The 15,453-nt window shown below is 45.3% G+C and overlaps 1 protein-coding gene across 4 annotated transcripts in view; it reads right to left on the bottom strand.

Moving 5' to 3' along the window:
• ITGA8 (integrin subunit alpha 8) overlaps positions 1 to 15,453 on the bottom strand; it is a 184,166-nt gene that overhangs the window by 30,920 nt on the left and 137,793 nt on the right. For 3 of the 4 annotated variants that reach the window (XM_077155080.1, XM_077155095.1, XM_077155104.1), the window contains 3 exons: positions 10,843 to 10,923; positions 7,516 to 7,621; positions 5,527 to 5,709 (listed from right to left, as the gene is read on the bottom strand). In XM_077155080.1, the coding sequence (XP_077011195.1) occupies positions 5,527 to 5,709; positions 7,516 to 7,621; positions 10,843 to 10,923 (370 nt within the window). The remainder of the gene's footprint in view (positions 1 to 5,526; positions 5,710 to 7,515; positions 7,622 to 10,842; positions 10,924 to 15,453) is intronic. The other variant, XM_077155091.1, reaches the window with a different exon arrangement.

The following is a 15,453-nucleotide window of genomic DNA, read 5'->3' as shown; positions in this document are numbered from 1 at the left end:
AGGAAGAAATTATCCAAGCAATGTAAAATAAGAGTTAGAGCCTATCTTCCAGGTGAACTTTGGAGCCATTTCACACGCAGTCATAAAGCCATTGGCCAAGCTTTCCTCAATCTGAAACCCCTGGAAGCAAAGGAGGCTGCTCTTTCTGTCGTGTTCACTGATGTTCAGTTTCCAGTAAAATTTGCTGAGTACTAGGAGGATATGGTGGGAAAGACTAAAGTATCTTCTTCAGAACAAACACAAAAAATGTCTTTCTGCAGTAAGGAAGTAACTGAGTAAATATATTTCTGTCCCTTATTCAGTATACTTGGGTACTAGTTTAAATTTATGGATTAAAAAGATATTGTGAAAAAAAAGATATTGTCTAGCTGTAATGTCTGATGCAGTTGGGAATGCTACTTCTGAAGAAACAGGCTGGGAGAACTGAGGTTAAAGCAGAGCCACACATACTATCCTTTCTCATTTGTGATTCGTCTTTGAATTTCAAGAATTGTCAGTGCCCAGAGGCTGGGGAGGCTCTCAGATCTGTCCATCTACACTCAACTCTACATGGAGAAGGCAATTTTAAGACATAAATGTTAAGAATTTCTGGGGAGAAACCCCCTCCCATATATACATATATTTCTAGTTCTGGGAACCTTATACAAAGCATAATTAGAAGAATCCATTCACGCTACTGGTGATTCTGAAGCTTTTCTAAGTCTTTGGACATGGTGTTTTAAAATTTTTAAATGTTCATAAGAGAACCTGAAGAACATCTTAAAGAGAATATAAGATAAAAAGAAAATGACCCCAGAGGGTATTTTCTCCCTCTGGTAGCTGAGAATTGGACATACAGACATTGTTGAAAGTAAGAGGCAGATGGATTCCTCTATCAGAGTGGGCATCCTGAGAGAGAGAGAGAGAGAGAGATGGACAGACAGACGCACAGAAAAAGAGAGTGGAGAGAATGGCCAGGGGGAGGGGGGAAGGGAGAGTGCATATAGCTGGAACAAGAGAAGAAATTCAGGAGCAAGGAATAGTCGGCACCAAAGTAACAGAAATGGAGAGAGAAAAAAAAAAAAGCTTGGTTACTAATCTCCTGATCTGACTTTCTGAAACAACGAGCAGCCAGGTTTTTCCTTAAAAGATTTTGTAGGGGATGCTTGAGTGCTGAGATGAGCCAACGACATCACCACAGTTGTGAAGTAAGTCAGGGCCCTCAAAGCAATTTCAAAAAGACCAAAAAGAAATTGTAGTATCTGAAAAGATACACTAAACAGTCTTCTCCTATGTCTTGATTTTTAAAGAGCATTGTGTGTGTGCATGCTTCAACATGTGTGGACATCTGTGTGCATTGCGTGCATAGGGTGCACGTGTGCACGTGTGTGTGCATGTATGCATGCGTGGGCATGCATGTGCATGCATTTGCACGTGCATGTGTGCGTGTGTGTGTGTGGATTTGCAAAGAGAGAGGGAAGATAGCAGCCCTGGTAGCTGCTGTTCTAGGTAGTCAAAAGTGCGTCTACTTTCTGAATTACGGAGAACAGTAAATGGAGTGAGTTAAGAGGGAATAAAATATTCTTAAGGGTAAGACAAAAATAGACATATACATTTTCCAAGCCAAGCCACTGTCTGCTGGCTCACTGACTTTAAACAACTATTATGGGGCCCTATCTAGTCTGCAATGAGCTGCTCCCGGCTATAACTTGGATTGCTATGGGATTGATCTTGTCCAGGAGTTCTCAGAACAAGTCCCTGCTGTCCCTGACTCCAGAGACGATTCTCTAACCACCCTGGCTTCCTCTCGTCAAACTCGGTCCAGACCCCTAAAGACCACCTTGCCTCAGGACTCCTCTCTCTAGATCTTGGCCGTGTGGACGCGGACGTGTTCCCTATTCTGTCCCTCTCCCAGGCACAGCCTCACAGGCCATAGCTCCTCCCTCAGCATCTCACCCTTGGCTGCTGATTGCAGTCTTCCCAATTTTTAACAATTCCTTACTCTTTATGAAGTTTATTTTTCCAACTCATCTGATTATCTAGAGATCTCAGTCTCTTTGAATTACTCTCCAAACCCTGGAATAAAGCCCACCCAAATATAAAAATTGGTAGTTTGAAATCAGTGTTTTAGTGCATTTAGGGTAGCTGAGAAATCCTTTACTTGACTCTAAAATTGAATTCCAAGAAGAATCTGGAACAAATTAGTTTAATAGATTTGTCTAAATGCATGCTGCGGACGGTTGGCTGTTTTGGAATGTTTTAGATCCTGCCACCCAAGCCTGGGCCTAAAGCCTGAAGGCGGCATCTACCCCCTGAGCTTCCCGAAGGCACACCTGCAGCCCTAAGACCAGGAACCCTCAGGAGAGGGACCAGAAACGGAGGCGGGAGTGTTGGAAGGTGGGGAGGAGCCCAGGTACCTCTGTCAGCCCCAGCTGCCAGGCCATGCTGCTTTCCTGAAGCTGCACCTGAGGCTGCACCTGCTCCCACCTGGGCTTCCACCTGGGCCCTCTCCTGTGCCCCCACCTGGCCCCCTCCTGTGTGCCCACCTGGGCCACCCCCACCTGAACTGCCTCCACCTGTGCCCCCTGCGCTCCCATCTGCGTTCTGCCTGCGCCTCCACCTGCACCCCCACCTGTGCCAACCCCACCTGCGCTCCCACCTGGGCGCCCACCTGCCCTCGCAGCGTTGGAAGTCGGGCTGAGGGAAGCCTGTGAGCTTGAACTGAGGCTGGCTTCCAGGCACAGGGCTGTGAGCCTCCCCACGCTCAAGCCAGGCGCTGGGCTTGGCTTGGGCAGCAAGCGCGGTGGCCGGGGAGGCCGACGAGATCTGTGGGGCCACAAGGCAGCCGGGGCTGCGACCGGCCGGGGCCGAACCCCTGCGCCAGGGTGCGGACGTGTAAGAGCTGCACCTGGGCCGCCCCGACCTACAGACGCACCAGGTCTCCGAGGCGCCAGGCCAGGGTCTGCTGAGCGTGCACCTGTGCGCAGCTTCCGTGTTGTGGGCGGCGAGTCAGCCCACGGACCCCACATGCTCTCCAGGCCATGAAACCATGCCCGAGGCCACTGACGACGTGGGGAGGATTGTGATGCTCAGCTCGGCCCATAGCGGGATTGAATGGAGCTTGTGGGGACCCAAAGGCTCCTTGGACTGGAACTTCGGGATCTGAGCAGTCTGTTTTCTGAAGCATATTTCCTTGGATACTTGTGAGAGCCATGGGCAGAGGGAACGAAGGATGGGGCTATTTTCAGAGGCAAGTGGACAAAACTGAGGGGTGGTCGATCCAAAACGAGTGAGAACATTTGCGGGCAAGAAGGGCGGCAGCGCGCTGGATGGGCGCTGGGGAATGCTGGGCAGCACAGGTGCCTGCGAGGGGGTGGACAGCCCTGAGGCCGGGTCCCCTGGGCCCAGGGCTGTCCAGCAGTGCGGACGCTACCTCCCTCCACTCGCCCGGGAAGCTGTAGGACTGGGACCTAATTTCCTACCACACAAATAAAGTTCTGGCTCTCTTTTCTTTTTATTAAACCCAACCTCTCTGCTGTTTACTAAAAATAAGACTATCTAGGCTCCAATTTCTTTTTAAAAAAAACTAATTATTTTTGGTGTAAGAAATTAAATTGATATTAAAATTTAAAAATGTTCAGACCCACTCTGTTAAAGGTAAAAAAAAAATCATTTGTTTCATTAATTTCCAATAGAATTTCACACACAGAATGGACTAAGCTTATCTTTGAATTATCTAGGAAGAAATTAGTTGCTAAATTAATTAATAGTCATTCAATATTTTAAGAAGAAAATTACCTTCAGGTACTCTAAATTGTTTATAGTCACTGATATAAAATATACTGATTATGTTTTTTAAAATCTATTGATTTTTCAAACTCTCTGGGCCACACATTTAATAAGGTAAAAGTACTTAGAGTACCTGGACATAATAACAATCTAACTCTTTCTTCCACAGTTTCAGAATAAAAAACTTATTCTTATGATGTCATTTTAGGGGCTATTATGTTGGGATATTCTTTCATCAAATTTCCACAGATTGAAAGTTTGATAGAAGAAGCACACGCTACATTTTTAAAAAGTGCCGCTCTCAGATTTTTAATCAATGTTTATCTAGCGAGTAGCTGGGCAGCAGAGCTCTGGCCACAGGTGGTGACACCTTCAGGCCAGTTTTCTACTCCGCTGTCCCTGTCCTTAAACTGGTGGTTGAATCACAACCGAGGGAAGATGCCCAACCAACCGGGGCACAAAGTCACATTACATATACACACATGTCAACAGTGTCAGAGAGTAAACTTCACACTCAGAGAGAGGAGAACGCCTCCTGTGAAATCACGGGCTTCTGACAGTCGAGGTTAAGAATCTGCAACTTCAGTGTGAGCAGGTGAAATGCAGGGCAGGACTTTCATCACTTAAATGTTACCCATTAATATTTAAAGATGTTAATTTACAATAAGTTACTGTCCTTGAAGGCATTAAACTCATCTCAATGAAGAGCAAACAGAGAGGAAATGGAAAAAAAATAATTGAGGGAGGAAGTACTAAAAACAATTTGCATAACAGAGGTGTGGCCTTTTACTAGTACTTCTCCGAAAGGGAGGCCAGCTGCCCCCTAGGCCTTTAGTATTGAATCCTTTTGAGCTTTCCTGCTTTTGGAAGTCACGCTGGTTGAAGGAAAGTCTTTCAAAGGAGCATGACGGGTGTCGTGTCTGTGTGTGGGGCCGGGGCTGCAGCTGTGCCCGAGAATGGGCCCCCTTCCAGCCTGCAGACCTAGGAGAGCACATTTTCCACATGAGCAAGTCCTTTCCCAGAACATCCAGTCAACAGGGTTTTGTGGGTTTTTGTAATACAAATGTGACATTTTCAAGGGCTTATGCTAATTCATTTCTTTCCTTCGGGATGAACCTAAAGCCAAACTTGGACCCCAATCTGAATGGCTTAGCTTTGTGGACATGTGTGGCCACAGGCCAGCTGCTGGACATCAGGGCAGGGGTGGTGCTGCTGGAGGGGCAGGTCTCAGGCCTCACTCCGGACCACAAAAGGTGAGCGGCCTTCTGAGGACGTGGCAGCCGTCCGAGGCCATAGGGGCCTGGGAAGCCCTAGCGGCCTGTCCAGTCCTGGCAGCCAGGTGACCTATGACATTCACAGTGCACCACTTGCCCTTGACAACAGCTGGGAGAGGCTGTTTTGGCAAAGATCCTCATATCCTTTGGCAACATACCAAGAAGACTTTTAAAATAGCATTTTGTATCAATTCTCCAAAAAGAAAATGTTTATGTATTAGTTTAGTTGGGTTGTTCTACTAATCAAACTGTATGTAATAGCTACGTACTGGTATGGGTTACATTTAACAGGTGACCTCCACATTTAGCCTTTTATCGTAGAAATAAAACTAAGGGGGATTTAAGTTTTCTAGGAATGATATTTTAAATTAGGATTGGCATTTTAACTGTAATACTAAGAAAAATGTGATCAAGTCTCAATGAAGTAATTTATTTTTATAATTACTTATCTTCTTAAAAGTGGCTGGTTTTATTTTTGTCTCACCATAAAAAGGAAAGCTGCTGCTACCTTTATGTCCTGTGGGTTGACACCAGGGTTTGTGTGGCACCGCAGAGGCCCCACAGCTTGGACATGGAGAACGTAGAGGAGAAACTCGTGCCGGGAGGACAGCGGCCAGCCCACCTCCAGGCGGGCCTTGTGGATGGGGCTGGGCCCCGCGTTGTGTACCTGTAAGTGAGGGGCACAGGTGAGACCCACGACACAGGTGACTCCTGTGGCATAGGTGAGAACTATATGCTATGTAGCGGGCATCAGATTTCATTCTTTTTCCATGCAAGCATCACATTATTGCAGCACCATTTGTTGAATTTTTGTTGTTTTTTATTTTTTCCTTTGGTTTTTTTATCGGGAAGTGCATGGGCCAGGAATCAAATCTGGGTCAGCGTCATGGCCAGCGAGAGTTCTACCACTTTGCACCCCCTAGCCTATCTTTTAATTTTGTAAAACTATTAGAATTATTCCAGTTTGGGGAGACAGATTTTGGGCCAACAGGACATCTGATCTTTGCTCTGCGCCTAGTAATAATTTTTTTTCCTCTTTGAAACCCTTGGGTCTCAGGAATTGGCCATTTGAGCACATCTGGCAGACAATCCACAGCCTTTGTCTGGTAACAAAAGCAGAGTGATATCTGTTGATATAGTATAGTTTGAAATACGAGATTTACCATGTCAGAAACATTTGATTATTGCTTTTGCATTACTAATAATTATCCTAAACTTTTAGATCTATTGATGCTAAGATTAGAAGCAGGGCTGCCCTGAGGATGTCTGAGTTTGAATAGTTTTGAACTTTAAAGTTCCACCATTCTTAAGCAGAAACCAACAGAGCATTAACTGCCCGTGAAGTTCTCCTTCCTGAGTGGCCTTGGGAGTTTTGTTGTCCTTCGGCTATCACAAAAGCTTAAGGCAAAGCTTTGATTCAGCCTTGGAAAGGGTGAATTCTGAATGCTGGCTGAGCTGATGGCAGGTCCTAAGGCAGACAATGTGCAGGAATGGATGCTTATTTCCACACAGGTAAAGAGGCGGCAGGATTGAAAGAGCTTTCCTGTTAACTCTGGAGGATGCACTCATGTCCTGGTTCCCTTGATGATTAAAGGCTTGGTCAGAATTATTACAAGGGCAAGAGTTACACAGGAGGTGCCAGTCGAGAAGGAACCTCAGACAGAAAACGGTTTAGAGTAATCTCCTGAGTTCCACTCCTGGACCCTTGGAAAAGAATAACTACTCTCTAGTGGTAGCATCAGCTTTATTACAAACAAGCTAACAACTACTAAACTAACTCTATTTTATCTTCTGGTTTCTAAATGTAAAGAATTTAATGTTTCAGATGATGTATGAACAACTCTCTTTTCTATTCCCAATTTAAGTTCTAAAGTGGGAAAAGATCCTCAGGGCTTTTACAGGTGCTGGTTTGCTTCTGGAAAATATTTTACTAATCAATTAACTATTTCAAATCTCAGTGTAAATTATTCATCTCTAATTTAGGTTGAGTAAACAGTTTTATCTCAGCTCATATACTGTAGGGGCACATCTTCAGTGCACTGGTGAGTAACTCGTAGCTTCTTCTCTGCCTGGAGCCTTCTGGTTGATGAGCTATAAATTTAAGAGATGGGTGGGGTTTAAGATATCTGAAATGTAGGAAGAAATTAAATAAATTCCAGGAGGGTAGTCCTTTTTTGTGCTCAAACTGCCCTAGCATTAGAAAGAAAGCAAACAAAGTATATATTTAAAAGAAAAACAGTAACAAGATAAAAAGTTTCTCACTATAGAATGGCTTTCCTCAGTGAGGAACAAACTGCTTCCACGTGGCTGCTGCATACACATCAGCGCCACAGCATGGAGCTGTGACAGCACAAATCTCGGATGTATGTGAAGCCAGGACCTGACATTGGCATCTCTAAAGTTCTGTGTAGATTTCATTAGTAAGGTTCATAAGAACAACCCTGGAAACAGCACTGTCATGGACAATGGCTACCTCATAGATGTGTTCCACCAAAGGTCCGACTTCCTCTTCTCTGCGGGGCTCCTCTTCCGGTTCCCAGTTATGAATGGGTAGGACGATCTGCGGGGGATGGGACACCCTGAAATGCGGAGAGTTGCGTTAACTGGACGATGCCGCATCCCAGGGTCATGCGTCACACAGGACACCAACACCAGAAGCAGAAAAGAACAAAGGGCTCTGGCTCTGGAAATACTGGTCTCTAGACCGGAGCTTTTACAGACTGCTGTACAGCTTCTCATTGCCTAGACATGGGGGACACTGAGGTGGGCGTGCACATGTGGGCCCTGCACTGAGGTGGGTGTGCACATGTGGCACCGAGGTGGGCGTGCACATGCAGGCTTTGCACTGAGGTGGGCGTGCACAGGTGGGTGTGCATATGTGGGCCGTGCATATGTGGGCCTTGCCCCAAGGTGAATGTGCACATGTGGACCTTGCACCAAGGTGGGCATGCATGTGGGGGCCATGCACTGAGGAGGGTGTGCACATTCGGTGCCTGCACCAAGGTAGGCGAGCACATGTGGGTCTTGCACCAAGGTGGGCATTTATATATGGGCCTTGCACCAAGTGGCCGTGCACATGCAGGCATTGAACTGAGGTGGATGTGCACATGTGGGCCTTGCACTGAGGTGGATGTGCACATGCAGGCCCTGCACTGAGGTAGGCATGCACATGCGGGCCCTGCACTGAGGTAGGCGTGCACATGCGGGCCCTGCACTGAGGTGGGCGTGCACATGTGCAAGGTCCCAGTGGCACAAGGCACATTTTCAAGTAAAGACGTGAGCAGGGAGAAGGGAGGGATGGCCAGGCTCACAGCTTCTCCTCCCTCCTTTCATAGAGAGTTCTGGGCTATTCAGGGAAGGAAGAAAAAGAAATAAAACACATACAGATTGGAAAAGAAGAACTAAGACTCTACACACAACATGATCATTGTGTAGAAAATCCTAAGGAATCAACCGCATAAAAAGTTACTAGAATTTATAAATGAGTTCAGCAAGAGCTCAGGATCTGCTACTGGATTTGAAGACCTATTATGCATGCAGATGAATGGAAATGAATAGGAAGTCCAGAAGTACACTCTCCCCTCTGCACAGCTGATTTTTACAAAGGCATGAAAACGATTCCATGGCAGAAAGGATAGTTTTTTCAACAAATGGCCCTGGAACATCTGGATATCCATATGCAGGAAAATAAAGAACCTCGACATTACCTTACACCAGATACAAATAACAACATGAAATTAATCAGAGACCTAAATGCAAAGCCTAAAACTATAAAACTTCTAGAAAAAAGAGATCTTTGTGGCCACAGATAAGCACCAATCATAAATAAAGTATTAAATTGGACTTCATCAAAATTAAAAAACTTTTGCTCTTCCAATGACACTGTTAAGAAAATAAAAAGTCAAACCATAGACTTGGAGAAAATATTTGCAAGATACCATATTAAAGAATACTGATAAATATGTCATATACAGAATATGTGAAGAACTTTTACAATTCAACAATAAGAAAAACAATAGTAAATGGGCGAAACGTTTGAAGAGACACTGCAGCGAAGAAGGGACATGGAGAGCATATAAACTTGTAAAAGACGATCGACATCATTAGTCTTTAGGAAAACACACATTAAAGGTTAGGAAGTTTTATAAATCTGGAAAAATGAGAGACCTGGAAAAAGAGACTGGGATCAGCTAGGTGGTAACCCTGGACGAGGAGCAGCTGGGGAGCCAGCATGGCAGAGAGCGCCAGAGGTCACACCGACTCAGTTCCTGCCAGTACCAGCTCCCGTTCCTCGTTCCCATGGCAGGGGACAGGCCACAGAGTGGCCAGCTGCAGCCAGGGCTGCCAGAGGAAACTTCCTTCCCTAAAAGTTGGGGCTGGGAGGCAAGGTCGCTCTGGGGGCCGCAGGGGCTCACGTAGAGGCCATGCTGCCAGCCCCCCGCCAGCATTGGCTGGACAGAAACAGCGAGGGCGCCACATTTGGCTGTTTGTCCTCCAGTTTCTGGGTGGGCGTTTCCTGCCTACTGATCCCAAGGGCCCGGCCCGGCCTCAAGGGCAGCACATCCGGGCTGGCGGCCCCCTCCAGCCCCCTCCCCCGGCCTGGCCTCTGCAGATGCTGCTGTGTGGTTCTTGGGACACTTCTTCCTTTCTGTTTTTTTATGGATTAGTTGCTTTTTTTTATCTTCCTCAGTTTTATATGTTTGGGCTGGGGATTGCTGAGGGACAAACAGGGGTTCTGGCCTAGGTTTTGGCTTCAGAAGCAGCAGCTTCTGGCTTCCTGCCAGCACATAACAAAGAGACTTGGAGAAGCAGCGAAATAATTATTTTTTTCTTCCTTTTTTTCCTTTTTTGTGGCTGTTTTGTCTGTTAGTAATTCTTTCTCATTTTTCCCCTTCTCTGTTTATTCCTTTCCCCTCCCTCCCTTCCTTTTCCCTCCCCCCTCCCCCCGCCGTCTGCCTATTTTTTTACATTTTGTTCATAGTCTGGCAGACTAAAGAGTGAGAGAACTAGATTTCCAGAGTGAACGCAATACGATCTCACCAAAAGTCCTGAGCTCAACAAAAGTTATGATCTCAAACAAAAATTACAAAACATACAGAGTCATAAGAGTGTGGCCTAATCTAAGAAAAAAAAGAATTTGACGGAAAATAATCTGAAGGAAGCTCAGTCTCTGGGATCTTAGAACAACTCTCTAAAAAAGGATCAATAAACTAAAGGAAAACATGGATGAATAATTAAAGGAATTCAGGAAAACAATATGTGAATAAAATGAGAATTTAACAATGAGATAGAAGTGATGAAGAAGACCCAAATGGAAATTCTGGACTGAAAAATATAACATCTGACGTGAAATACTGAATAGAGAGTATTGAGCAGCCTAGAGGAGATGGAAGAGAATGTCAGCGTTCAAAGAGGAGCAACTGAAATTGTCCTGGCTGAGTTTTCACCATGCCGAAATACATGAATTGAAGAGTGATGCTTCCGTGCCAGCACACGGCTGTCTGTTGCCCCTGGCATCTGATCAGCCGGTTTTTATGGTGTGGTTATTATTTGACTCTTAGTTTAGGGAATAAAGTTATCTCTTGTTTGGCTATCCTTAGTGTAAATTATGATGCAAGTTTACTCTCCTTTCCTGTAGAAAGTTAATGATGGGTACAAAAGAATGGAAAATTACAACCAAAGTGAACTGTGATCTCTAATGCATCAGGAAAATTCCACAGTTTTTACCAGCATTTTATCACAACTCTTTACATACAGAAAACTGTTATTATCCTACGGAAAGGTGGTGCTTGTGACTTACCCTCTTATTTCTACTTGAGCTACAGCAGTGATGTTGATTTGCAGGCTCACAAAATTGCTGTCTGGACTGTCCTTGTTGGAACTAAAACACAGTAACAAATAATTTAACAATATTTTCAAAGACATTTAACCACAATATATGGCCATCAACAACATTCTGTACATCACAAAAGCCTGTTAACTCAGAAAACACTGGTATAGTCATTCTACAGAGTTGTAACCCTTTGTAAACAGAAATGCTAAGATTCCTTGTGATCAAAAGCCATAGCTTTCCATGAAGTGACAACCATCTGACAATACAGTTGATATCTAGAAAAGCTAACACTTTTTCCATTTTTATGGCTAAACCAAACAAGCATTCAACTGAGTTAATTTTCCAGCCTATACTTGAGGCAAATTCCCCGACATCTCTGTGCATCAAGTTAATTGCCCATTAAATGGGAAAGGACAGCAGAGTCAACTCCTGATTTTCCATGCTAATAAAGAGTAGAATTGGCATGAAAAATCCAGGGCAGCACATAATAGAAAAAATATTTGTGTTTGGCTCTGGAATGCATCATACCATACATTGTTGTGGCAGCACATTTATCTTCTTTGTGGTTTATTTCTTAAGTTAATGTTAAAATAAGTATATATTTGCTGCATATCCCCTGGCTGACTCGGGGGCATTGGGAGTAAATGAGAAGCTCGGTCAGTGGTGAGAGGTCTGGTTAGCAGTGAGAGGCCCGGTCAGTGGTGACAGACTAGGCCTGGTCAGCGGTGAGAGGCCCGGTCAGTGGTGACAGACTAGGTCTGGTCAGCGGTGAGAGGCCCGGTCAGTGGTGACAGACTAGGCCTGGTCAGTGGTGAGAGGTCCAGTTAGTGGTGAGAGGCCTGGTCAGTGGTGAGAGGCCTGGTTAGCGGTGAGAGGCCTGGTCAGTGGTGAGAGGCCCGGTTAGTGGTGAGAGGACTGGTTAGCAGGGAGAGGCCCGGTCAGTGGTGACAGACTAGGCCTGGTCAGCGGTGAGAGGCCCGGTCAGTGGTGACAGACTAGGCCTGGTCAGCAGTGAGAGGTCCGGCTAGTGGTGAGAGGCCTGGTCAGTGGTGAGAGGCCTGGTCAGTGGTGAGAGGCCTGGTTAGCGGTGAGAGGTCTGGTCAGTGGTGAGAGGACTGGTTAGCAGTGAGAGGCCCGGTCAGTGGTGACAGACTAGGCCTGGTCAGCGGTGAGAGGTCTGGTCAGTGGTGAGAGACTAGGCCTGGTCAGCGGTGAGAAGCCTGGTCAGTGGTGAGAGGCCTGGTCAGCGGTGAGAGGCCTGGTTAGTGGTGAGAGGCCCGGTCAGTGGTGACAGACTAGGCCTGGTCAGCGGTGAGAGGTCCGGTCAGTGGTGAGAGGCCCAGTCAGTGGTGAGAAGCCCGGTCAGTGGTGAGAGGCCTGGTCAGCGGTGAGAGGCCCAGTTAGTGGTGAGAGGCCCGGTCAGTGGTGACAGACTAGGCCTGGTCAGTGGTGAGAGGCCTGGTCAGTGGTGACAGACTAGGCCTGGTCAGCGGTGAGAGATCTGGTCAGTGGTGAGAGACTAGGCCTGGTCAGCGGTGAGAGACTAGGCCTGGTCAGCGGTGAGAGGTCTGGTTAGTGGTGAGAGGCCTGGTCAGTGGTGAGAGGCCTGGTTAGCGGTGAGAGGCCCAGTCAGTGGTGAGAGGCCCGGTCAGTGGTGACAGACTAGGCCTGGTCAGTGGTGAGAGGCCCGGTCAGTGGTGAGAGGCCCGGTCAGTGGTGAGCAGCACTGAGACACTGAGTCATGAGGTGCTCGAGTCTCACTGGAAGGTGTGTGTTTAATAATATTTCTCTGAATAGTGGTGGCATCTTCTTAAGTTGCTGCTTTTTCTCTCAAGCAAATATAGTTAGATAAAAAGTTTAACTTTTAAAAATGAATGTGCTAAACATGACAAGATGGATGAGCCTTGAGGACATAATGCTGAGTGAAATAAGCCAGACACCAAAGGATAGATACTATACAAGTCCAGTTCTATGACAATGGTAAAAGTAAAATCAAAGGCTAATAATGCAGAATCTGGAGGACCTAGAGATACACGGAAGCTAGAGATGGGTGAATAGTTAGCTAATGGGGTTGAACTTGAATGTAAGGGAATAGATAGAAGTGAAGGCGGTTCTTCAGTGGGCCTGTAAGTAATATTACCGTGTTGAAGAACATGATGGAAAGGGGCTGTCTAGGCTTATCAGTCCCCCGATTAACACTACAAATATAAATAAGTTCTTGCATCAACAACTTCAAAGGTATGACTCATGTACAAAAAGTATATAAGATCAGGGTATGGGAGGAAAATGCATTTGCATGCTTTGGGCTGTGTTTACAGGAAATCATTAGCATTACCACAGCAACAGCAGGAGTAAATAATGAGGGGAGGGACCAGAGTTAGAGGAGAGGTTTAGATTTCCTATTTGGTGAGGGTGTGTTAACTGGTTTCTTTCTCTTGTGAACAATGAAATTTTCTAAAATTGAGAGTGTTGATGGACTGTGGACTTCCGACATTATATATGATGCCCAATGAAGCAGGTGAATGAAGGAGGCACTGAGTGCGATGGTGTATATATATGATCGAATGTTGTGTTGCTACGAAAAGGAACAAAGTCACGAGGCACGCAACGATGTGAATGAATGTGTGGAAAATTTGGTGAGGCAAAATAAGCCAGAAACAAAAGAACAACAATGGTATGGTCTCCTTTAAAAATGCTTCTAAGAAAACAGGGGCCTAGATTGTAAGCTCTTACAGCAGTCACATTTAGTTCATAGTGGTAATTGTTATTTCTGGATTTTGAGAGGCTGTTTTATATATTATAACCTGGTATTTAGAGATAACAATGAGGTCAGTCAGGTCAGGATTAAGGTTATTCAGAATACAAGATTAAGGAAGACATTGTCTGCATTTTAGAACTTCATTATTCTTTGAGACCAAAAGAAGAAAGGTATATTTTGTCCAGAACAAATTTTAAATTTGTTAAATTTGTTTAAATTATCTGTAGTACATAATCTAACTAAGCCTGTCTGGATGTTTCATTTAAGCAATCCAAACACAGGGAGCCCAGAATAAGAATGAGGGCCTTTAATCTTGAATAGCTTAATATAATGCCTGGATACGTCCCAGAGTATATTGAGCAGATAATCAAGTTGTATTGATTAAATCCCATGAGAGATGGGAGAAACAATATGGAACTATTAAACTTTATCACCGAGGAAACCCCTCAAACTCTGTCAAACATTAGGGATGCCCGATTCAATAGGCCAAGCCTTTGATCTTGAGGCTTCCTCTTGTGAAGCTTACGTAGGTAGCAGAGAAGCTTAGCCTACCTACAGGCATGCCTAAGAGTTACTTCTGTAGGACCTCTTTTGTTGCTCAGATGTGGCCTCAGTCTCTCTAAGCCCGACTCTGCAAGTGAAATCGTTGCCCTCCCCACTATGTGGGACATGACATCCAGGGGTGAAAGTCTCCCTGGAACGTGGGAGATGACTCTCACGGGTGAGTCCAGACCTGGCACCATGGGATCAACAATTCCATCCTTAACAAAAGGGGTAAAAGAAGAGGAACAAATAAGGTATCAGTGGCTGAGGGAGTTCAAATAGAGTCAAGAGGCTGCTCTGGAGGTAACTCTTATGCATGCTTCAGTTAGACATTGTTACCTACCACAACCTGCCAGCCCCCAACCAAAACCATTCCAGACAATCATAAAGAACACCTAGGGCAATATAGAAGAGTCTACAAGGATTCCATGTACGAAGGTAACTTTCAAGAAACCTACAATCTCCAGGCGGGTCCCTGGACCAGATAAGTCCTGAAACCTAGATGGCCCAGCCTCTCCAGAACATCAGCAAGTTCCATATTATCGACAGCCCCTTCCAACATGAAAAAGTTAGAATGGGCATAGCCCAAATACCCCTAAAGAGTGGGACTGAAAGATCGAAGGTGATGGTGGAGTTAATACAGAGAAGGTAGGGTTTAACAAATGAGTATGATTGCTGAATCATTATATTGATATTTCTTTTAGTATCCGGTATCTTAGAGCAGCCAGAAGTAAAAACCCTAAAATTGTGGAATTGCAACCCATACCAAACTTTGAAATATGTTCTGCAACTAATTGTTGTGCTGTGCTTTGAAATTTATTGCTTTTATGCATATATGTTATTTTTCACAAAAAGGAAAAAGAGTCGATTGTGATGATAAATGCACCACTATATGATGATACTTGAACCATTGACGGTACTCTTTGGATGACTGCATTGTATGCGAAAATATAATATATACCAATAAAGAAAAATGGATGTGCTAAGCAGCCGGTACTGTAAGGGAAATAACGCCTGCTCCACAAGGAGCTCAAGTGCTCTCCCAGCTCTGGATGGGCCACCTCTGCCTTTATTGGCCTCCCGTGCTCCAATCACAGTCACCCATTTTCCCAAAAAACGTGGGCAGCTGTTAGTAAACCTGGACACAGCCACACCCCCAGGCTACCAGGTCAGGTTTGCATCCAGGTCTCATTAGGAAGAGAAATCTCCCTTTTCACTATCGTCTTGTCTCTCAACAACTTGATGGAAGAAGGCTCAGCCACATGATGTTGGCAGTG

This window comes from Tamandua tetradactyla, chromosome 1, assembly GCF_023851605.1.
Source record: "Tamandua tetradactyla isolate mTamTet1 chromosome 1, mTamTet1.pri, whole genome shotgun sequence".
Lineage (NCBI taxonomy): Eukaryota > Metazoa > Chordata > Mammalia > Pilosa > Myrmecophagidae > Tamandua > Tamandua tetradactyla.
This window is presented reverse-complemented; position numbering and strand designations above follow the sequence as displayed.